Source organism: Prionailurus bengalensis, chromosome A2 (genome assembly GCF_016509475.1).
Source record: "Prionailurus bengalensis isolate Pbe53 chromosome A2, Fcat_Pben_1.1_paternal_pri, whole genome shotgun sequence".
NCBI lineage: Eukaryota > Metazoa > Chordata > Mammalia > Carnivora > Felidae > Prionailurus > Prionailurus bengalensis.
In genome coordinates this window covers 100,725,154-100,749,789 of record NC_057348.1, presented here as the reverse complement: position 1 = coordinate 100,749,789, position 24,636 = coordinate 100,725,154, and the positions used below count along the sequence as shown (strand labels likewise).

Genomic DNA, 24,636 nt, shown 5'->3' with positions numbered 1-24,636 from the left:
CACCCAGGCACTCCCAGAAAAAAAGCATTTCATGTTAAAACAATCACAGCTATATTATGCACTGAGTGCAAATTTCACATGAGTTGAAGATAACACCAGCTCTGTGGGGGAAAAAAATCCTTGAGACAAAGTGTCCACCCCAAAGGCTTTAGGGGGTGCATATTCATGCTCCTTCACCATTGGGGTGCTTTGGAAGATAAGTTCAAGCAGAACTGCCACAGAGAGACACAATAATTGTTCAGATTGGATTTTACATTAGCCATTTTTTAAAGTCTCTGAAGGATACCTATATGTTATCTGTTTTAAAGCAGATACATTCAAGGAAACCCTTCAAGATGAAATGGGTAAGTTATCTGTTTCATCGGTCTTTTAGAGATAAGCAAATTGAATATTGCAACTTGTCTGGCAAACACGATGATTCTGATGTTAGAGCAATAAATACTATGCAGTTTTTTTTGGATGAAAATTAGATAGCAGAAGTAGCAGGCAGTGAGGGATGTGTCCAAAAGAAAAAACAAAATCTACACAATCAGCACCGTTGTAGAAGATTGTAATCTCCCCCTTCAGTCCAGCAAAGGGTCACGTGCACAGTTCATCAAGAAGTGGTATGTGCTCATCAAGATTTTAATAGGTGAAAAAAATAAGAATTTAAAAAAATTAAAAAGTGCAGGGGCACCTGCGTGTCTCAGTCAGTTAAGCATCAAACTCTTGATCTCAGCTCAGGTCTTGATCTCACCATTGTGAGTTCAAGCCCCACACTGGGCTCCTTGCTGGGCCTGAAGTCTACTCAAAACATAAAAATAAAATAATAAAATAATGAAAAATAAAAAGAAGTGCAAAACAACCTGATTTACCCTTGCTGAAAATTACCTGATCTGCCACAAGAATATTCCTAGAGTCTGCTTAGAACACACACTAAGACTGAAGTTCTATAGAACTTGGAGCAAGGAGAGAAGGTGTCTACTGAGCATGCCGAGTTTAGGTCATCGCTGGTTCCATTTCACATAGTCAAATGCCCAGGAAAAATCAATAAATCTGGGACCAGTTTTATGTTGTTCTTAACAGGTTTCAGATGGGATGTCTGAAAAGGAAAGTCAACAAAACAAAACAAAACAAAACAAAACAAAACAAAACAAAACAAAACAAAACAAAAATGGGAGAGAGTCTACATCTGAGTCTGGTCTGACAGGCCCTACCCATGGAGTTATTAAGGGCAAACCAGTTGGCAAGGATCAGTGCCCGCTAATCAAATCTGACTTTGAGCAGTTCTAGAGGCAGAAAATCTTTACAGAGTACTTTATTTAGCTTGAGCTTGTGAGTCATTTGTACTCTCCCTGTACAAGGGAGAGTTACTGGCAACAAATAAGGAAGAGCCTTGAGATCGATAAATTTCAGGCAGTTGACATCAGTTAATAGCTGGGGAAAAATATGCTTCTCCACGATCAAATGGGATCTGAATTTCCCCAACTTTACTTACCAAATTCATACCACAAATTATTCTATTCTCAAATCAGGCCTCATGGCCAATTCCAGTGGCTACACTCAGGTCTTCTAAGAAGTGTTTTTTTTCTAGAAAATTATTATTTTATGCTAAGACACATCTATTAATATATGATACAATTTTTACAAATTATCTTTATCATGAAAATTCACAAACCAGGCCATATTTGGTTTTATGATTTTTTAAATCTAATCATTCTTAGCAATTTCAACTCTGAAAGAGTTTCATATGAACTCAAGAAGAAAACAAACCACACTAATAATAGTATTAACAGAAACACACAGAGATACAGTAGGTTAAAAGAACCTCATATAAAGAAAGGTTGACAATCCATCTCTCTTCCACACCCTTGCATTACTAAACCCAACTATGAGTGCATAAAATGTAATAATGTGAATAATGCTGCTTAATTTATAATCAACATTTATGATCAAGTGAGAAGACAGGTGTAGAAAAATAAAGAACCTAAAGATGATACCTGACTGATAATTAGCAACATACAAAGATATAAAAGATGCTGAGTCTACTAAGAACAAGAGTGGACATATCCGTGTCGAGGTGCACATGCTCAGAAGCAAGGTTTCTTCATTCAGGGCCATGGTACAAGGGGGTGGGGGTAGGGGTCAGATTCTGTCCATAAAATTCCACTGCCAGAAATTCAGTGTGTTACAGCTGCTAATGCCAAAGAACATGAAAAGCCTGACTGTTCTTGCTCTGAGACTAAATATTTAGGAAGTTCTATGGCTACAAGTAACAAGGAAAGAGCATGGTTGAGAAGCAGGTAACAAAAATTAAATGGACAGAATCAGAGTAAAAATCAATTTACTAGGTCTAGAAAAAGTTAGGAGGACAAAGTTAGTAGATTTTTTTCTCTGCACATACTTTCTTAATAGAACATAACCATTCTTTGCTATAAATCAATCCTAAAGTTGGCTGAGCTTGAAAATTCTGTCTGAGATCAACTATGATGGGGAAAGTGTTGACAAGTAAACAAACGATTGAACGCTTACCTGCTTGGGAGCAATAGTGCTCTTCTCTACCTAGAGAACATGCTAAGTTCCTTCTTCAAAATGTTCAAATGTCACCCAGAGATAAACTCCCAACTACTTAACAGTGCTCTTCTGTAAGTGTGGAAAAAAAAACCAAAGGCTTGTTTTCTTTTAAAATTAAACTTTCTGATATATTTGCTACATGTGCCTAATGATTTGATTGAAATAAAAACTCAGCCTTCAGCCGAGACATCATTAACAGACATTCCAGATCAACTGACAATAACGGCAGTGAAGAGAGATTGCCGTCCTCAGAGAGACCTTTATTAAATAACCAACATGTAAAAATAACACGTGCTTTTAACTTTATTAACTAAACAATCAATACAAAAAACCAATGCAGAGGAAAAATTATTATATATATATTCACAGTATAATTAGAATTTAAAAGTTTAAACTTAAAATTCCAGAGAAACAATTGTGCAAAATAATTTAATAAGAGGACATAAAACTTCATATTCATGTTACTAAAATTACTGAGTAGACTATAATAAACTACATAGGTTGTAAGTTTATGCAATCCATTAAAAATGATACAGCTTACATAAAAATGTTTTAAATAAAATAAAATTTCACCTTAAAAGTGACCTTAATGTTTAAAGGATGTCTCCTAATTCACTAGAAGTTCCTGATACACACAGGAATAAAAGGATCATCAACATCCTGGAAAACATGAGAGAGACTCAAAAAGTTCCTTAACTTCTTTCCCCAAGATATATTTTCCTCCTAGAAATGCTATAAATTATTAAGTTATTGCAAGATGAATGAAAAGTTTAGGATGAGATTTTCTTGTATTATTATAACTCTAGCCTTAAATCTACCAAAATAATATATATAATTACTAATATAAATATTTTAAGAGAAGCTAACAGAATTTATATCTACTCTATAAATGTTCAGTGAACTGAATTATATCCTGAAAACAGGAAGCACAATGAAATTTCAGTAGTAAAGTAAAATGTACATCTACTTTTGGGAGAACTATGGGAGAATCAGGATTCAGAGGCCTATCTCTTCGGGGATCCTTTAGACTTTGGGTTTAGATAAGTACTATATGTTCATTACAATAAATAGAACTAATCAAATTGGGTACATATAAGTAATAAAAAGGAGAAAAAAATTAAATCACCTGAATTCATAAGGTCCATAGGTAAATAAATGTTTTTCCTTCCAGAGATTTTTAGCATATAAAATATGTATAAGAGAAAGGTTCATGCTATACAATGGGATATTACTCAGCCATAAAAAAAGAATGAAATCTTGCCATTTGCAATGACATGGATGGAGCTCAAGAGAATAAGCCAAGCAAAATAAGTCAGAGAAAGACCTGTATGATTTCAATGATACGTGGGATTTAAGAAACAAATGAGCAAAGAGAGAGAGAAGCCAAGAAACAGACAAGTATAGAGAACAAACTGATGGTTACCAGAGGGGAGGTGGGGGAGGGGTGATGGGGAAAACAGGTGACGGGGGCTAAGGAGTGGACTTGTTGCAATGAGTACTGGGTGGTGCACAGAAGTGTCAAATCACGATTTTGTATATCTGAAACTAATATAACACTATATATTAACTACACCAGAATGAATAAAAGCTCAAAGGTTTGTGCTAAACATACCATCCTATAAACTGCATCTGTTTATGTTTTCATGACAAACTACCAAAAGTAGAATTTCTAAGGCAAAAGGTCTACTTCTTTAAAGCTTCTGATCCACACTGTCAATTTTTCTCCCAGGAGGAGTATGTAAATATAAATTCCCACCAGCTGGAGGCAGGCTGGTACACACAGCACTCAATTCATTTGCTGGTTTCTCTTACACTTTCACCCAGAGTAACTCTTCTCTCCTGGGAAGTCTTTTTGCTCCTGTTGCTACCACCTCAGGAGTACATTTAAAAAATTTCAATTTCTGGGGTGCCTGGGTGGTTCAGTCCGTTGAATGCCCAACCTCGGCTCAGGTTAGGATCTCGTGGTTCGTTGAGTTTGAGCCCCACGTCGTGTTCACTGCTGTCAGCCTGTCAGCGCAAAGCCTTCTTCAGATCTTCTACCTCCCCCATCACTGCCCCTCCCCCACTTGCACTCTCCCCTAAATAAATTTTTTTAAACATTTTCAATTTCCAGCATCACTGCTACCAACACCAAAGTTATCGCTGTGGCTGCCTATGTTGTTTCGCTGATGGGAACTCTGCCTCCCCATTTGCCTCCATTACCACCAGTCCCTCCTCTATCTGCAGACCACCTGTTTTCCAGAATGAAGAAAGATGGTGATGTGTATGCCTACAGTACAAGAACAGGGAACAAAGTACTCTGCTTCCTTCTCTGGATGGAACCCCAGTGGTAGAGAGGGGTAACTGTGACATCCTAGGTGTTTGAGAGGTAAGGCTCAACACACTGTACCATGTGCAGATTAGTTGGTTCCTTCCTAGTCTGACTGTAGCCCAGACTCTGCCATTAAGCTACCTGTCACCCTTAGGTTTTAGCATGGTTATAAAATGTTTCCCTAAATATTTAATAAAAGATTTGTCAGGGATACACTGGGTCTACTAGCTAGATAAAATTTTTAAAAAACCTTCATACTGACTTTTGTTTCACAGTTGGTACACTGATTTCTTGCCCTCTTGAAGAAGAGCTCAATGTATCAGAACATGCTTTACTACCATCGATTTATTCCAACAAAGATAAGAATAAATTGAGGGATTTGTGAATCTCTTTAAATACATAAATCAAAAAAAGTATTACTGAAATGTTAAGCTATTAAAAACAAACCAAAACTTTGGAGATAAAAATCTAATTTCCTCTCTCATTTACTAGATGAGGAATCTGTGTCCCAGTAAAGTGATCTGAACTGTGTAAGATAAAAACTGCCATTTTCTTTGAAATGTAATCTCGGGGTGCCTGGGTGGTTCAGTCAGTTAAGCATCAGACTTCGGCTCAGGTCATAATATCTCAGTTCACGAGTTCAAGCCCCGCGTCGGGCTCTGTGCTGACAGCTCAGAGCCTGGAGCCTGCTTTGGATTCTGTGCCTCCCTCTCTCTCTGCCCCTCCCCTGCTCTCACTCTGCCTCTCTCTGTCTCAAAAATAAATAAGCTTTGAAATGTAATCTCTTCCCACAGTTAATGTCATGAAGCCTCTGAAAGTCAAAATGCTCCTGCGGGGGCGCCTGGGTGGCTCAGTCAGTTAAGTGACTTGATTTGGGCTCATATGGTTCAAGCTCCAAGTTGGGACTCAGCATGGAGACTGCTGGGGATTTTCTCTCTTTCTCTCTCTCTTTCTGCCTCTCCCCCACTCACACTTTCACTCTAAAATAAATACATATGTTTAAAAAATGCTCTTTGCACAACATTATGAAATACTGATACTTAAAATTCTATCACACAAACTACAGTTTCAGACAAAATTTTACGTTTAGTTAGAAGTTTAAATTGCTATTAATATTCAATTTATTTTATTTTATAGGTTATCAAATAAAACATAAAACCACTATGACTAACAAATGTTCAAACAGCAAAGCAGTCACAGAAGTAAATATAATTGTCTGTTTGCAAGTTATTCCTCTAATTACCATTTGCTCCTATTCATACATGTTAATGGCCTAATACCTGCTTGTAAAATTAATGCTGGTTTTCTCTAGAAGTTAAGGAAAATTTCAGAATGAAAACTTTAAATTCCATCAGGGTATTTTTTTCCTACAAACTGTAAAAAGACCACCATTATTCAATTTTGTCTGTGTAACATCCCTGCCCTGTTCCAGGAAGTTGCACACAGAACACAACTTGAGAAATATGGGTTTGTACCATACTGAGCCCTATGCGCTTCAAGGTCCTGTAAACTTGGAGACCTAAAGAAGCTGAAAGAAAATGCATTCTTTCAGGGAATAGAAAACATTTAAGTCTATCTGAACTGAGAATATTAAAATATACTTAGATTCATTAGCATATTTTAGTAACAGGTAGAAATCATAATTGAATTTTTGTGGTGGTAAATTTAAACCACCTTTGGCAATACAAAGATGCCCACAGGCTGGAAAGGCATTTCTGTCTCACCAGGAAGGGAATCCTTTTACTCTAATTGGCTCATACAGTAATTTGGTATTTTATCTGAAATAGCTTCTATACTATATTTACCTTCCTTTCTCTCCTTAGCAAACAAAACAATTTACATAAAGTACTTTGAATATATAACTCTCAATCAGGAAATATTTACATATGAGGCTGTTGAGAATTATCCCTAAAATCTCCTTCAACAGCTAGTAATTATATATGGCATCATTCCCACCCTTCAACAGCAGAATGTAATAAATTGTAGCTGGATTTATAATTAAAAAATGCAAATGTTTAAAAATAAGATTAACTTTAAAAACTCTTCTTTAAAATTTGACACACTGAGCATGATTGACATGCAGTTCAAGTATAAATATAACATATAATTGGTTTTAAACTTTAAATAGTGACTTTAAAACTATAAATTTGGGATGATAAAAAGAAACATATACATTTCAATTTTTCCCCCAAATTTCCACATTTAAAAAAAGGATGACAATTTCATTTATCGCCCTCAGCATTTTTGGAAATGGTACGTTTCTAAATATATAACACATGAAGATATGTGAGTCACATAGGTGAGCTGCTTAAGACTGTATTAAGTGTAAGAACATATCATTAGCAGGATTGCTGACTTTGTAAAATTCTTGGTCCAGATTCGCACAGGTATCTCCTGCTTAATATCAGTAATCCATTCCTGAGAATTGGACGTGTAAGAAAATGCATCAGGGATCCCATTTCCCATTACTCTGGGCGGGAAAAATTATAATGTGTTGCACATCAATCTGAACTTACAAACCAGGGACACCTGACTGGCTCAATCAGAAGAGCATGCAACTCTTGATCTGGGAGTCACAGGTTCAAGCCCCACATTGGGTGTAGAGATTACTTAAATAAATAAAACTTGAAAAAAAATGATAATCTTATTAAAAAAATAAAAATAAACCTACCAACCAATTTCTTCAAATATAACTAAGATATGGTAAATTGCCTATACATAAGTAGCAAACTATTATGTTAGTATGTTAAACTTGCTTCCTGATCACCAAATGGTTAATATGATTGTTCACCAATCAGTTGCTTTGTAGCAGCAACAGAGCCCTCCCTGGGCACCAGCAACATCCAGGATGCACATAGCCTTTCTGATGCCACTAGGGACATCTTTCAAAATGTTTACATGTGACCCTGACAACCTATTCATTTCATTTGCAATGTAACTCAAGGCTATTCCCATACACTGTTTTGTTAAATTGAGTTTTGGAAGGCATAAATGCAAACTTTTCCTTTATACACATCAAATGAAGAAATATAAATTATATATATATATAAACTCTATGAAGTCTGGACACTACAAACATACCTGTCAAACATCAGTCTAGCCATTTTCAGCTGCACATAATAGAAGTGTATCTAAAAGTGGCTTAAACTTTAATGAGGGAATCTACTATCTCACCTAGGAAGAAGTCCAGAGGTTGACAGATCCCAGGCTAGTAAATGTATCAGTTCAAAAATGTCATCATGGACCAAATTACTTCCTCATTTTATTCTGCCATCTTCAACATGTTATCTCTGTCCCGAGCTACCTCCCCTCAGCAAAGGTGGTACCCATGTATGCAACCTCATCAGACATTTCATCCGGATGAAACCGCTGCCAGGGGAAGAGCCTGGAGATCTCTCCAGTAACTGCCTGTGAGCCCCTCAGCCGGCTTTCCTTCACATCCAATCAGGCAGAAATGTCATAGGTCTCCATTCTGAAACTAACTGCTGGCAAGGCTGATCGGGCCACCCTTACTCGCTTACACACATTAGAACTGACCTCCCAGGGCTAAGAATGAAGGCATTCTCTCCTGAAACACAGGGCCACGAAGAGGAAGTGAATACTCAGAAGTGTGGAAGAAAAGGGAACAAATTTGGAATAGGCAAACCTGTTCTGAATGCTTATTCAGTTTGCATTAATAACTAAAATTAGTATAATTTAAGTCCAGGTGACAGGTGACATAAGTTCAACAAAGATGCATTTTCACTGGAAAAACACCTTAATAGAAGACATTACCAAGTTTTCTAACCAAATACTAAATGACCTAGAAGTCATTCCAAAACCTGTTGACAATATGTAGATTGCAGATAAATTTTATAGAAGTCACTGTGCTATTAGGGAAGATACACAGCAGACAAGATGTCTGTAAGGAGGTTATAATACAAGTGGTAAAATTCAGAAAAATGCAAGTTTAAATAACATTACAAAACAATGATATAGGAGGTACTAAAAGATACTATGTGATTAAGGAGCAAATAAATGATGAGAAAAGGTGTACTATGAGATGAAGGACAAGCTATCCAGAAACAGTAGAGACCTCGAGACAATTTCATCTGAGATCTGGAGACTGAACAGGATACAAAGTGAAACAGGCTGGGCATTCTGCATAAGGAAATACAGGCCTGCAGGCCTGGGAGCAGAAAACATCCTAGTTAGAACAGTGAGAGCTCCATGCAAAAGCAAACCAAGAATAAACTATCGTTACTAATCACTAATTAGATGTTTACTACAACTAGTGAAACAGTTCTCCAGTCACAACTTAGGATCTGTTCATCTCTATTATCATTTCCCTGCTTTTAGTTTTTTGAATGAAAAAAACTAATTGCAGTATCATGTCCCAAATGCATCAGTGGAAAAGTATACACATTTATTCACACCAGACTGACAAGACAGAGAAACACCAACAAACTAATGAACTGTATGGGACTATGCATATGGTACAAGTCATTCTACCAAACACCTGGTGTCTGACATTATTGTGTGTAATGTTATTTAATTTTTATTTTTGTACGTCTTGCCACTTAGGTTGTAACTTCCTTACAGATATCCCATGTACTATGTATCTTACATTACAGTAATTATTCCCTGATTTTCTTTTAGCTCAAAAGTCATTCTATTTTCTGAAGCCAAACTAGTAAAAGTGGCCAATGAGATATGATGCATCTCTGACAATGACTATACTACTTCTGACATTAAAATAAAAATAACCTGGGGAGTCTGGGCTAAGTCTCAGTCAGTTAAGAGTCAGACTTCGGTTCAGGTTGATCTCCTGGTTTGTGGGCTCGAGACCTGCATCGGGCTCTGTGCTGACAACTCAGGGCCTGAAGCCTGCTTTGGATTCTGTGTCTCCTTCTCTCTCTGCCCCTCCCCTGCTTGCACTCTGTGTCTCTCTCTCAAAAATAAATAAACATTAAAGAAAGAAAATAAAAATAAAAATACCCTAAGATCACACAACCCAAGGGGCTTGTAAACATGGGTATACATAGCAACATCTACAAAAATGATTCTTAACCTTTGAAGGGTCACAGACCTTTGAGATTCTGACGAAATGCAAAGACCCTTCTCAGAAAAATGTAAATACAAAATTTTGCCTATAAGTTCAGGAGGTTTACAGACCACTCCGCTCAGCCCCCTAAAGTCATCATGGCTAAGAACCCCTAACATAGTGAGACCAACAGACAATGGCTGGTTATCACAGTTATCAACTCTTTCAACCAATCCATCAACAAACTATTTTAAGGGTTACAGTTTTCCTCTGGTGCTGCCAAGCATATTTTCGCCTTGTACATCAGGAAATAATAGATGCCAGAAATAAAAATAAATCATTCCATAAGTTGAGAACTGAGTTATGTGACTTAGAATACTGAAAATTTTCAGAACAATGACTCCTTTAAGTCACTAATACTATAACGTAAGGTTTTAGTATACTTAATACTTCTCACTAAAAATACAATTAATGCATGTACGTGTTTGTATGTATATATAAAATACATGTAAAATTAATCATAAAAGTATGACTTTCTAATGAAAATAACGATTGTAAGCTATTGATCAGTTTATAACCTAACTGATGACCACAGCGTAGCAGAAATTTTTTTAAAATTCCAGTATAGTTGACATACAGTACTGTATTAGTTTCAAGTATACAATATACTGATTCAAAAAATTCCATATATTACTCAGGTCATCAAGTGTACTCTTAATCCGCTTTCTGTACTTCAGCCAACTCCCCACCCACCTTCCCTCTGGCAATCATCAGTTTGTCCTCTACAATTAAGAGTTGGAGTTTTCTTTCTCTTTCTTTCTTTCTTTCTTTCTTTCTTTCTTTCTTTCTTTCTTTCTTTCTTTCTTTCTTTCTTTCTTTCTTTCAAGTTTATTTATTTTAAGAGACAGCGCAAGTGGAGAAGAAGCAGAGAGAGAGGGAGAGAATCCCAAGCAGGTTCCATGCTGTCACCATGGGGTTCATCATGGGGCTCAATCCCACAAACTGTGAGATCATGACCTAAAGTCAGATGCTGTAACCAACTGTGCCACTCAGGTACCCCAATTTGCTTTGTTTCTTAAATTCCACATGAATGAGATCATATAGTGTTAGTTGTCTTTCTCTGACTTATTTCACTTAGCATTACACTCTCTACATCCATCCACTGTTGCAGATGGCAAGATTCGTTTTTATAGCTGAATAATATTCCATTGTGTGTGTGCATACACATTCCCTTCTTTGTCAATGGATACTTGGGCTGCCTCCATAATTTGCATATTGTAAATAATGCTGCAGTAACCATAGGGGAATATATATCCCTTCGAATTAGTGCTCTCATACTCTCTGGATAAATACCCAGTGGTGGAATTATTGGATCAAATGGTAATTCTATTTTTGATTTTTTGTGGAAAACCTCCATATTGTTTTCCACAGTGGCTGCACCAGTTTGCATTCCCACCACCGGTGCATGAGGGTTCCTTTTCTTCCACATCCTTGCCAACACTTGTTATTTCTTGTCTTTTTTATTTTAGCCATTCTGACCCCTTATTTTTAGGAGCATCTTTTTATGTGTCCGTTGGCCATGTGTATGTCTTCTTTGGAAAAAATGTCTATTTAAGTCCTCTGTCCATTTTTTAATTGGATTATTTGGGGGTTTTTTGGTGTTGAATTGTATAAGTTCTTTATATGTTTTGAATATTAACCCCTTACCAGATATCTCATTTGGAAACATTTTCTCCCATTCATTAGTTTGCCTTTTTATTTTGGTGTAGTCCTAACAGTTTATTTTCGCTTTTGTTTCCCTTGCCTCAGGAGACATCTAGAAAGATGTTTCTACAGCCGATGTCAGAGAAATTACTTCCTATATTCTCTTCCAGAAGTTTTATAGTTTCAGGTATCACATTTAGGTCTTTGATTTATTTTGAGTTCATTTCTGTGTATGGTGTCAGAAAGTGGTTCAGTTTCATTCTTTTGCATGTAGCTGTCCAGTTTTCCCAGCATCATTTGTCTTTTCCCCCATTGTATATTCTTGTCTCTTTTGTCATAGAAATGCCATGTGCATTGCTTTTTTAAATGCGGATTCTTGGGCTATGGCTCCAAAGATTGTGTTTCACTAAGTATGGGTCAGGCCCAGGAATCTGTAGCATTTTATTTTATTTTTTTTTAATTTTTTTTTTTAACATTTATTTATTTATTTTTTTTTTTTTTTAATTTTTTTTTCAACGTTTATTTATTTTTGGGACAGAGAGAGACAGAGCATGAACAGGGGAGGGGCAGAGAGAGAGGGAGACACAGAATCGGAAACAGGCTCCAGGCTCTGAGCCATCAGCCCAGAGCCTGACGCGGGGCTCGAACTCACGGACTGTGAGATCGTGACCTGGCTGAAGTCGGACGCTTAACCGACTGCACCACCCAGGCGCCCCTGTAGCATTTTAAACAAAGAGCATAGCACCTGCGACAGACAAAGTCCTCAAGCATGTTGACTTAGTGATCACTACAATAAGACTCCATCACACAAATTTAAGATGTTTCACTTCTGGCTTAGTTTATTTGATAACAGTATTCTGAGATAACACCATAATTCTGTCATGATATAATAAAGGAAGAAGATACATTTTTCAAAAATTCACATTTATGAAGATTAATGTATAATCCTAAGTAAGAACCCTCTCCTTCATAATAGGCTTTGGTCACATTCAAAGGGAAAAAACTGACGCTGAGTACGATAACCACTAAAACACAAAAGAATACTGTCTTATTATTAAGATTACCAGAAAGACAATATTTAGGTCTTCCAACCCCATCTGAATTATTACCAGTATGAAGTGCAATGTTCACACTGTACATTCTACTTCAACTCTCATCCTTGTACTTTATTTCCTTAGCAGGATGAAATAAAAATAAACTTTTAAGTTAAAATATAAAAGTACTCATCACAATTTTTCAGTTAGTCTCATATGTGGAAGATATAGCACTAGGAAAGCCTGGAAGGAAACACGAGAGGAAACTCATTTATGGAATATGGTGTGCACACTTACATTTTCTCCCTACTGGTATCGTACTAAGTAAGTGCCCTCCAGGAAACAGCACCATAGTAAAGCAGGCAATGACCCCCGAATAGCTATACTAAAAATATGACTACCTGAAGTGTTTAGTTCAAAGAAAAAGTACCTTGGAGTTGCTCTGGTGAGTGTATAGGTGTTAATCTGTCAAACAGATATACCTTATGGCTGAAGACAAAAAGAGTTAGAGGCCACCTGGAATTGACATTTGTATAATTAAGTTAATAAAACGCTTCCCAATTGTTTCACTGATTAAAAAAAAAAAATTAAGGTTCCAGATATATTGCTTTAAGAAACTCAAAGCTTTCTGTTTCTTTATCATTTGATGTTTGAAAGGAAGTGTGTTTAACCCAGACTTTGTGGTTTTATTTGCTTTTTGTTTGTTTGTTTATGGCTCAAGTACGGTGGAAGAGAAGCTGTAACTCTATATTTTTATGAGGTCTTTTTCAAAGTGTTTCATGGCATACAATTACTAAATTACAGAGAGTGAACTGCGGTGGTTCTCAGCCCCTGTGTGTATGGTGGAACTGTCTGGGAAACTCTAAAAAAAAAAAAAAAAAACAAACCTCATGTCTGGGCCAAACCCCAGGCCTATCTAACCAGAATGCAGGGATTCTGGAGGCCCAGGCACCAGTATATTTTCAAAGTGCCCCCTGATGCACAGGAGGGTCAGCATGGAGTTAGAGAGACAGGTCATCCAATTGACATTGCTGAGCCCGAGTATGTGAATGACTTTCTCTCAATTAATTGTAATGAAACAGAGGGCTCAGTTCTGCTTCTCAGTATGGTCAACTCCTCTCCGTTGCCCTAAAAAGTTCCTTCTAATCTGCACAGTCAAGGAGACAAGGCGGGGCAGTACACCCCACACAGGATAGCCTTGCCTGAACACTTTCAGCTCTCAAGTGCCACCAGATGAACAGATGAACCAGAATTAGGAACCAGGGAATGTGACAATTCTGTCAATTCTACCACTAGACACACAGAGTTGTGTGTCATCTGAGTTTTTCTGGATATCATGATACATGGGTAAAGAGGTATTAATATGATCAGTTGCTTTTTTAATCCATAAACACTCTTTTTTTTTAAGATTTGGTATACTTCTGTTTGAAGAACAGAGAATAAAAATAGGAAGCACACTCTAAAAATCTGTTTAGTTTTTGTCTTTGTTGTTTTAATTAAAGCCTTCAGGCCTAGACAAAGCAAAGTGACTTACTGTCCCTCATTCCTTGGAATGTAAATTTTTATCGTACACAGCTATATTTCCACTTTTGAATAAAGGAAGGAACATTGAGGCAAAGAGATCATCTAAACATTCCATATAAAAACGGAATAGTTTAGCTTTAGCATGTATGCATGGTTTGAATGATTCTGAGAACGAGGAATTCAGTAGGGGTCAATCTTAAAAATAACCCACATGTTTCAAATTCTGATTTATCATTTCAACTGGAAAACACTAGGTGAGACTCAGTTACACATTGCAATATCAAAATTGAAAGGATGAAATCCAAGCTGCTAAATTACTAAACTCTGATTCTCAATTCAGTTTTACAAAATAATTAGTTTAAAGGAGACCACAGGTCCTTATGCCCTACTTTCAGAAGCACCTGCATATGCTGAATGTCACTTGTACTATAACCCAGTTTCTTCAATCTCTATGGTAGTATTTGCCCCGTTTCATTCTGCCTGCTCCAAAGTTCTACTCAATACTGGTCAACAATGTCAGTGAACATAACAACAATAATCTAAATTATTCCTTTTCATCTCCAATTCCGTGGGTTTTTTTTTTTTAATTGCTGTTCTTTTTCCTTCTTTTTGCTATAACATAATAAGCCAATTCATGCCTTTGTCTTAGTTTCAGAAGGAATTATATGCCAACATCTAGGCAACAGATACCCTTTTCCTTAATTTAAAATAACTATGAGGTTGCACACTACAGTAGTAAATTTGTAATCAACTTAAAGATAATGTCTTAAAATTACAATTAAACATGTCATAACACAAGAAAACCCTGGTAATTACAAATAGTACCACACTTGCTAGGGTTTTAAACAGTAGTATAAAACTAAGAAAAATCGCCACCCAGTGATGCAAATGAGAACTGCAATTTGTTTTTGTGTAAAATGAGTACCCTGGAGGATTACTTCAACTTCATCACTGAATGAACAAATAGCTATCACCTTCTTATGTGAATAGGAACTGGTTACAAGGGAAAGGATGTTTTTCTACGAGGCTTTTTTCTCCCCTTTTTCTTATTCAGCACACTCGACATTTTACAAAGGCTAAACGCTTTGGAAACCTTAACAGGGAGAAAGCTTTCTTTCTGTCCAAAAGTGAGCTAATTGTATACGAACAACCCAGATATTCCTATTATCAACAAAGTGCCTAGGCTCTGCTTGGACCCAAAATTTCAAGTCATGGGGTACTGACTTCAGCAATGCCATCTAGTAATTGTCACCTGAAACCTATTTGTGTTAAGCAGGAAGACCTTCCCAGGGTAAAAGGTCCTCTCAAGTGGGAAAAGAGAGATAATTGACACCTCTAACAACATAATTTACTCTGACCGTTTTAGAAAAATGTATAAAGACTACATACAATGATAATCTAAAAAATTCTGTAGACTCCATATTGGTAAGTTGTTGCCATAAATATAACTGTTTCTCAGTCTTCACTTAGTCTTATCACTTCCCAAATACAACAAAACCCATCGTATATATTTATTTTCCTGCAATGTGTCTACTGCACATGAGGACCAAGAAATAACCAAAATATATGTGTGCCAAATCTGAAACATGTTAATAACAGCATTTCATATCTACCATTTGACCTATTTGACGTTTTCCAAAATATTTCACACAGTATGCACTGAAACTAAAGTAGGTATTACATTTGTCAGTGTATAATCGCATGATAAAAAAGTGCAACTTAGTGGAACAAATCGGCTTAAAAAAAAAAAGAGGTTACCACTCCTTTTTTTTTTTTTTTTTTTTTTTTTTTGAGAGAGCGCCAGTGCATGAGGTAGGGGCAAAGGAAGAGGGAGAGAAAGAATCTTAAGCAGGCCCTGTGCCCAGCACAGAGCCTGGTAAGGGGACCCAATGTCGTGACTGTGAGATCATGACCTGAGCCAATCAAGAGTTGGATGCTTAACCCACTTACCCAACTGAGCCACCTAGGTGCCCCTCACCACTGTGTTTTTTGGGTTTTTTTTGTTTTTTAATGTTTATTTATTCTTGAGAGATAGAGACAGCATAAGCAGGGGAGAGACAGAGAGAGAAGGAGACACAGAATCTGAAGCAGGCTCCAAGCTCTGAGCTGTCAGCACAGAGCCCAACGTGGAGCTCGAACCCACAAACTGTGAGATCATGACCTGAGCCGAAGTCGGATGCTCAACCAACTGAACCACCCAGATGCCCCTCACCACTCTGTTTTTAAAGACAACCTACTAGGGGCACCTGAGTGGCTCAGTTGGTTAAGAGTCCAGCTTTGGCCCAGGTCATGATCTCACGGTCTGTAAGTTCAAGCCCCACATCATGCACTCTGCTGTCAGCATGGAGCCTGCTTCAGACCCTCTATCTCTTTCTCTCCCTCTGCCCCTTCCCTACTTATGTGCTTTCTCTCTCTCTCAAAAATAATAAAAAAAAATTTTAGCAAAGACAACCTACTGTATTCCTAATAATCTGTCCTAACCTTTACCAGTCAAATCAACTAGGTCCCTAACTGCTGATGTATTTTTTTATTAACTGCATAATGTATACCATCCTCCAACCTCAACCTCATTAAAGAGATTACAGTTTTCTGCAATATTTTAAATAGTTTAAAGTGAAAAGTTTGGGGTAGCAAAATTAGCCAAATTTTATGATATACCAACCCTCTTTTACTTAAAAAGCAAAAACAAAGATGGGGCACCGGGTTAGCTCAGTCAGTTAAGCGTTCGACTTTGACTCGGGTCGTGATCTCGTAGTTGGTAATTTCGAGCCCCATGTCAGGCTCTGGGCTCACAGCTGGGAGCCTGGAGTCTGCTTCAGATTCCGTGTCTCCCTCTCTCTCTGCTCCTCCCACACACACACCATCTCTCTGTCTCAAAAATAAACAAACATTAAAAAAAAAAGCAAAAACAAAGAAACAGAACACTTTCTCTTTGAAACACGAAGGAATACAATGTAAAAAAAATTTTAAAGAGCTTAAAACGTCATTAATGTCTTAAAATTTAAAATGATAATATGACATAAAAAAAAAAAAAGACGGATAGCTTGGTGGTTAAGAGGATTAGGTTCTAAAGTAAGGTTGCCTGGACTAATCCCAGATCTGCTCTACGTTAGCTGGAAGAACCCAGAAAAGTTCAGTCCTCACCTGTATGTGGATATAATACTATCATTTCATCCAGAGACTTGTTCTAAGTATTTTATACATATTAACCCATTAATCCTCTCAATAACCCTATGGGGTTCATACCGGTATCACGCTCATTTTCTCAACACCCTCTCACCTCCAGAAGTTATATAACTTCCCCAAACAGCGGAGGGTAGCAAATATACCACCCCAAAATATGGTGCTTGAGCATAAGGATTATTTTGAGCTAAAGGCACTTGAAAAATAGCAGGTGCAAGGAGGGCGCTCTGACCTCTCCTTTCCTTCCCAAAAGCAGGAGATAAAGCCCCCCTCTAGAAGATGCCAGGGGGAAAGAAGCATTCTTATCACCAGAGGTGGAGAGTCAAGGCCAAGAGAACTCTGTACAAACAGACCCTGTTAAAATAACTCTTATCTTCCTTGAGTCTCCCCACACAAGCTACTTTTCCACAGTGGCCTCTTTGTTCAACCTGGTACATGAGCACATGGGTTTTGCCATTTCTTTAGGTCTTCATTTTCTTGGGGGGGGGGGAGGGGCTCCTGTGTACACATAAAAGCCTGTATGCTTCTCTCCTGTTCATCTGCCCTTTGTGTATTTACGTCTCAGACTCAGGCGCAGACCCTGAGAGGAGAGAGGAGAATTTCTGCCTCCCCTGTAATGGAGACTCTGGCAAACTGTAGAGCCAGGATACAGAGCCAACAAGTCTGGCTCGAGTCAGGATCTCATCTGCCCTTCACTGCAGTGTCTCTGAGGTGTTCCTGAGAAAGAAGGGAGGTGGTGTGATCAATGAGAAGAGAAAGAAGACACAGGAAGAGAGAGCCAAGGCTGATGCTGGCTGACATCCTCATAACTTCAGGAGAGTAACTAAGCTCACAAGATAGTAGGCACGCAGGGATTTTTCATGGAGGGTGGTGAAGGGGTAGAGCTTTGCACCTAGAGACGGGCTCAGCACTCATGGACACTGAAGGAGAAGAAAGCCTCAGCAGACATCTAGGGGACTCGTCTGGCTTGGGTCATTTGAAAGACGGTGACCACCAGCTGACTTCAAATTACATCACTGTCCTGGAACGATGACGGAAGTGATTCCTCACCATGACTGCCAGGGACACTAACGTTACAGGTGAGGTACGGTGCAGGGACAAAACCCACCCAACTCAGTCCAAGATGGTCCTGGGAAAGCACCCTCCAAACACAGCATGTCAGCTTTTGGAAAAGTGCCCCCTCAGAGCTTAGGTGTATCAGAGGGAGCAGCTAGAACATGAGAGCAGATGAGGGTAATAAAGTGCTGGAAATTCCCTCATGAATTAGCAAATCTGAAAGTTTCTGTGTCTTCCGAGGCTCGGCTAAAAACTACTTCATAAACCAGCATCTCTTCTAGAAGAGGAAAGGTCCACAGCAGATAAGCTTCAGCCGCTGAGGCAGAAGACACTGGAAACTAGGCCCGTGTTGGGCTAGCTACAGCTGAAGCATCCATATGCTTTGAGCTACCAGACAGTGCAGATTTTAGAAGGACCAGCAGCAGGGGGTTTTCAGCTGTGGTTAAAACTTACCTCTGAAATGCTACAATGTCGCAGGCCACACAGCAATTTCAGGTGCTTCACCAGACAAGTGAAGAAGATATATGAAGAGCATTAAAAGTTGCACCTGCTCACAAAGATGTCTGTGTACTACACTCACATCCTTTAAATGACTATTTGATTACAAAAAGAGTAATGTTGATTTCTAAACATGATACAAGAGAAAACAGCAAAGCTCTCTACACATGTGTTAAGACTACAGAGAAACACAGAACAGAGTTTGGAAAACCAGGCTTTGTTGAAGCACATTTCTGAGAGAGGAGTTTTGTGTGAAATGCTTAAAGAAGCAGACCAGAGGCATCCCTGAGGTTTAGTTAGTGAGGTTAATTCAGGAGGTAAGAGGGAAGCAACACTGGCAGCTTTCAAGGAACAGAAGTTGGGACTGATGGAGCCAGTTCGGACCTGGAAGCTGAGGCATAAATTCTTGATGCGATAAGAAGGGCCAGAGGAGCGGTCATGTGCATGGGACCCCAGTTTATACCCATCAGAAAGTTCCCCAGAAAAACCACTGGCCCTGGTCAAACAATGCCTCACTATTTTGCCTCAGGCACAGGGGATGTGGACAGAGAGAAAACAATGCTGAGCACCCAAATTATTGCCCCTGTCCTAGTACATAGGCAGCAGATTCAGAAAAACTGCCAGAAGGGAAGGGGAATCTGCCAGCACTGCAGATCCTGGCCTGACAGAACTTGACTGTGTCAAAGATGGGACATTCACAGGTAACATTTAGCCGCAAGAAAAACTGTAATCTGGTCTTCCAGAGATTAAGGCCTAGAAATGGGAGAGGGCCAGATGGGTGAAACGCTCGTGTCCTTTCTGTGAGAGACCAGATCCTAAAGAGAAGGGCTGAAGAGGCAGAGACCTACCCACCCAAACTTGTAAAAGTGTGGAGAAAGAGTCATGGCATGAACCCAGCTCTGAGGGGGCCGAAGCTGAAAATTCAAGATCACCTTTAAATCCAAGGCACCAATCTCCACTTTTCAAGACATGTGAAGCATTTGTCCATGCAAGGGGACCCTGGTCTGACTGGGCCAAGATAGAGATCCTAAGAGGAAGGAAACCAGAATCTGGAAAGAGAGATACCTGAGAAACATCCCAGGGAGCAAATACCCTATGAGTTCATGCAACTCCTCTCAGGGAAAAGGCAGAATTTGGCGGCAGGAAGTCCAGAGTGGGAGAGGATGTGAGTTACGTGGGAACACTGGGTTTTAGCTCATCACCCCTGGGGACGGAACTTCTGGGAAGAACTATACAAAGACTGCAAGTCTCTTCCTCAGGGGAAAGACACACGACACACGAAGGAAATGTTATTTTTCAGAATTCGCCTTGGAAAGAGCATAGTATTTGTTTGAAAGAAATTTTTTTAAAGCCTCCAAAATAGTAATAACTGCAGGTATCAATTTTATAATAGAAAATAAACCAATCTTAACAAACATTTAGGAGACACTATGTAACATATTTCGATTTAAAAAGTATACTTCATTCAGCAAATGATTTATTGGATGCCTAATTTAATTTCAGATGCTAATTTAAGAGGCGAGGTTTGCTGCTATTTATAAAACAGAACTTGACTTTATCAAGGATCCTTCAAGACTTTTGGTTTTTTGCAATTAAAAAGGTTGACCAGCTTATCAGATAGAAAAAAAAGAGACGATTTTTACACATATAATTTGAAGGATGCAGCCAAAGTAATATATAAGAAGAGTGTGACTTGACAAAAATATTCTAAGTGACTGGGGAGCTTTATTTTTATAGATTTCATATACATAAATTAATTCAGGTATTAGTGAGAATTAAAAATCAATCACATAATTTTAAAGTAAACTTTTAAAGGAACAATAAGTCATCCAATTATGATTTTGTTTCTGTAAAAGGCTCACCTAAAAGGACAAATCCATCGGCTTCTGTCTCTGGTACTGTGGGCTTTTTAGATTCCGGAGACTTTCTGAAGAAGTGAAACATTGCTGCTATCTGAAACAGAAACACCACGCAATGTCAGATTCAGAGCAAACTGTAAAAGTCTTAGTAAAATGCCAAACATAAATATATCACAATGATTACTTTAAGGAATTCCATTACCAGACTTAAAAACATAAGCCCTCTCTTGGTGTCAGAAGACAAAAAGAGAAATTAAGGGGCACAGACTTCCAGTTCCAAACCACACGTGCCTTGAATCATGCAACCTCTCTCAATTTCTGAACATGCAGGAAATAACCCAAGAAATTATTATACGTAAAACTAAAATCAACAGGTAACCCTAGGATATGGAACGATCTCACTAACTATAAATCAGACACTGGAATGGGAAAAGAAAAAGTAAACGAAACAAAAACTTGTCCAGGCTTCTTGTCATGCCAGGGTCATAAAACTGAGGCCACCTAAAAAAAGAAAGGAAGGCACTTCAAACATCATCTACAGTTAGTTACTTGATTCAGACACTCAGGATTGTATGCACTGCAACCAACTTTAAATTCCCATCAATGCAGATCTTTGTGTTGGCAAGACTGTGTGCTGCCCCCAACACACACACACACACACACACACACGCGCGCGCGTCTTTCCTCTTTACACTCAGGGAGGAGGACACCGACTCCTAGAAAACAACTGGGAAAGAAGCTGAAGGGAACACAGGAGGACACATCACATTCTGAGGACAGTCCCTATAAGCAAAGCAACGTAACAGCAAAGAAAGGAAGTCCTGCTGGCAGTAAGTGCTCCACACTTTAGTTTTCAAATATTCCACCCATACCAGAAAATCAAGCAGGGAGGGCAAATAAAGATCCTATCTGAGCAAAGGCCTTCTAGAAACTGACAAGTGTACTGGGGTTTGTGGAGGTCGACACACCCTTAGCTGCAGACCTGGATGGACAGTAAAGGAGCCGATTTGTTGACAGAAAACATATTTGGCTGAGTTAACTTTTAAAGAAATAAAAACTGGGGCTCCTGGGTGGCTCAGTCGGTTAAGCATCTGACTTCGGCTCAGGTCATGATCTCACGGTTGGTGGGTTCAAGCCCCGCTTCAGGCTCTGTGCTGACAGCTTAGAGCCTGGAGACTGCTTGAGATTCTGTGTTTCCCTCTCACTATGCTCCTGCGCCAACTCATGCTCTGTTTCTCTCTGTCTCAAAAATAAACATAAAAAAAATCTTAAAGGAATAAAAACTGGAGAAGAAAGGGGTTCCTGGGTGGCTCAGTCGGTTAAGCGTCTGACTTTGGCTCAGGTCATGATCTCACGGTTCATGGGTTCGAGCCCCGCGTCGGGCTCTGTGCTGACAGCTTGGAGCCTGGAGCCTGCTTCGAATTCTGTGTCTCCCTCTCTCTCTGTTCCTCTCCTGCCCTCATTCTGTCTCTCTCTCTCACTCTCTCACAAATAAATAAAGATTAAAAAGAATTTTTTTTAATTAAAAAGGATAAAAATAAAAATTAAAAAAAACCTGGAGAAGTAAAAGACAAGGCATGTGATAAAGAAAACAGTTCAGTAAAAGAAAAGGAACAGCCTCTGAAATCCTCAAAGAAAATGCTTACTGGATATAATGATGGGTCCAAAAGAAAGGTCTGGAGATAGTTTGGCACCCTCAGCAGAGGACAAGGAGATACAGCTCCTGTGGAACTGGTGAAAAAACGAGGTTAGATGCAAAGCAAATGCAGAAGATGAAAAGACAAAGAGTGACATGCTAAGAACAACTGAGTAAGATCAAGACAAACCTGTGCGAGGAAGAAACGGGATCAGAAGAGAACTGGTTGGTTTACAAGCAGGAATGTAAGAAAAGAGAGCTCAGATTCAAAGGCTTGACAGACTGGAAAAGGCAACTGACTTCCCAACCCCAAGCAGTTGAAAATGAAGCGGAGAAGGCCTCTGAAAGAACAGCTGATTAAAACTCAACATTGGGTCAGGATCAAATCCAGAGGACACAACGGCTACACCTGATATTAAACCTCAATGTGGATCAATGTGGCACATAGTAAATTCCTTCACTTGGGATAAAATGTTTCAGGAAAAACAGACGAAGAGGATAAGTCTTCAGCTGACGGTTGGCAGAAAAAAGGTACCCTCAAATAATTAAGGGTAGGAGGCACATGTGGGGAGAAAAAGATGAGAAATGTAGCAAATCTGAGAGATCTCTAGCAAAAATTGTAGGTCTGGCTATTGACACATGAAGCTGATTGGAATCAAGCTGGGAAGCCAACAAAATTTTTGAGAGCTGTGTGGCCAAAATGACTACTACTAGTCTGGATTAAAACAGGACTATGACTACTGGATTTTTAGGACAACCCTATAGACAGGAAGCTGCCAGAGAAAACTGCTCAACCCCCAAAGACAGCCTATTCTCTAGGGCCCACTTGAGTGGGAGCCAAGGAAGTTAATGGAAAAGGAAAAAAAAAAAAGAGAACAACGGATTGGGAGCCCCTCCCGGGAAGCAGAATCTGGGCATAATTAATGAACATCCTCCAAACCAAGGTGGGGTTCCCCCCCAAAGCCTGCTCAGTGGGATTTCAGAATTGCTACCACTCCATGACAGTTGCATATCTCCAGTTCCTCCCCTTTCTGAATGGGAGTGGTTTGGGCAGGGTGTTTCCCAGTTCCACCAGAGTGGGAGGGGACATAAGGGACAGGTCTTCTTAATTCAGGAATTCTCCAGACCAAGAGATGGCACAAGAGGGCCTGATGGGACGATAAGGGACTTCAAGCACTGCTGTGACTGAATGGGGCAATTTGGGTTACTGCCCTTGGGGAGGGGTGAGTTATTTTGCCTACAATGAGAAGAGCTGTTAATGTGATGACCACAAGTGAGAACCACGGAATCATTAGGGTTGTTCACTGGCTCTCTGCCTTACGGAGCCCTAGGACTACAGTTTACTTCCCTCCTCGGAGGTAGGTATGGCCATGTGGCTTGCTTAGTTCACTGCATCACTGGGGTGCTACAGCAAGGAGCTTTGCGAACACAGAGAAAGAGAAGCCCTTTAAAAAGTGGTTCCTGTTCTAACATATAAAGATAAGCCTTCTAACAGAAGGACTCAAATTTCCAACAGTTTTTCGTGTCTGGCCACAAAACAGAAATGGAACGAACATGGAAATTACAAAAGTGGTTCTGGTAAGTCAGTCTCAACCCCCAAAAGTTTAACTATTTTATTACAAAACCCAGACCAAACTCCGGTAGTGCAAGAATCTTTTATTTTTTTAATGCTTTTTTAATGCTTATTTATTTTTCAGAGGGAGAGAGAGCGCAAGCAGGGGAGGGGCAGAGAGAGAGGGAGACACGGAAGCAGGGTCTAGGCTCCGAGCTGTCAGCACAGAGCCCGATGCAGGGCTTACAAACCGTGAGATCATGACCTGAGCCGAAGTCAAATGCTTAACCAACTGAGCCACCCAGGAGCCTGAAGAATCTTTTTTTAATTAAAGTATTTTGTACAGCCGTTACAACTTAAGTGAAGCATTTAAGTTTTTCATGACCCAAAACAATGAATTTAAACTATATACAGGCTGCATCAGTTTGTTGTTAGTATGACTGATTGGCGATCATAATATTATACCCCCATCTTTTAGAACATTATAAACATCAGAAAAGGAGGGATGACTTAGGTTCCAAGAGTCAAGAAACTTCCAGGCAGGGAAGAAACAGAAGAATCAGTAAGAGAAAGGAAGCAGAGACAGTATGAAAGAGCTCAGAATGGCAGCAAAGAATAGTTTGTTACAAATATTCATCTGAAACAGCTCTAAAATTCTTACAAAAGTACCAATTACCCTCACACCCATCACTCCACCAATGTG

The 24,636-nt window shown here is 39.0% G+C and overlaps 1 protein-coding gene across 1 annotated transcript in view; it reads right to left on the bottom strand.

The window, feature by feature from the left end:
• Window positions 1-24,636, bottom strand: part of UMAD1 (UBAP1-MVB12-associated (UMA) domain containing 1) — a 227,631-nt gene that overhangs the window by 184,311 nt on the left and 18,684 nt on the right. The window contains exon 2 of the mRNA XM_043588955.1: window positions 20,749-20,839. Within this exon, the coding sequence (XP_043444890.1) occupies window positions 20,749-20,830 (82 nt within the window). The 5' untranslated portion in view covers window positions 20,831-20,839. The remainder of the gene's footprint in view (window positions 1-20,748; window positions 20,840-24,636) is intronic.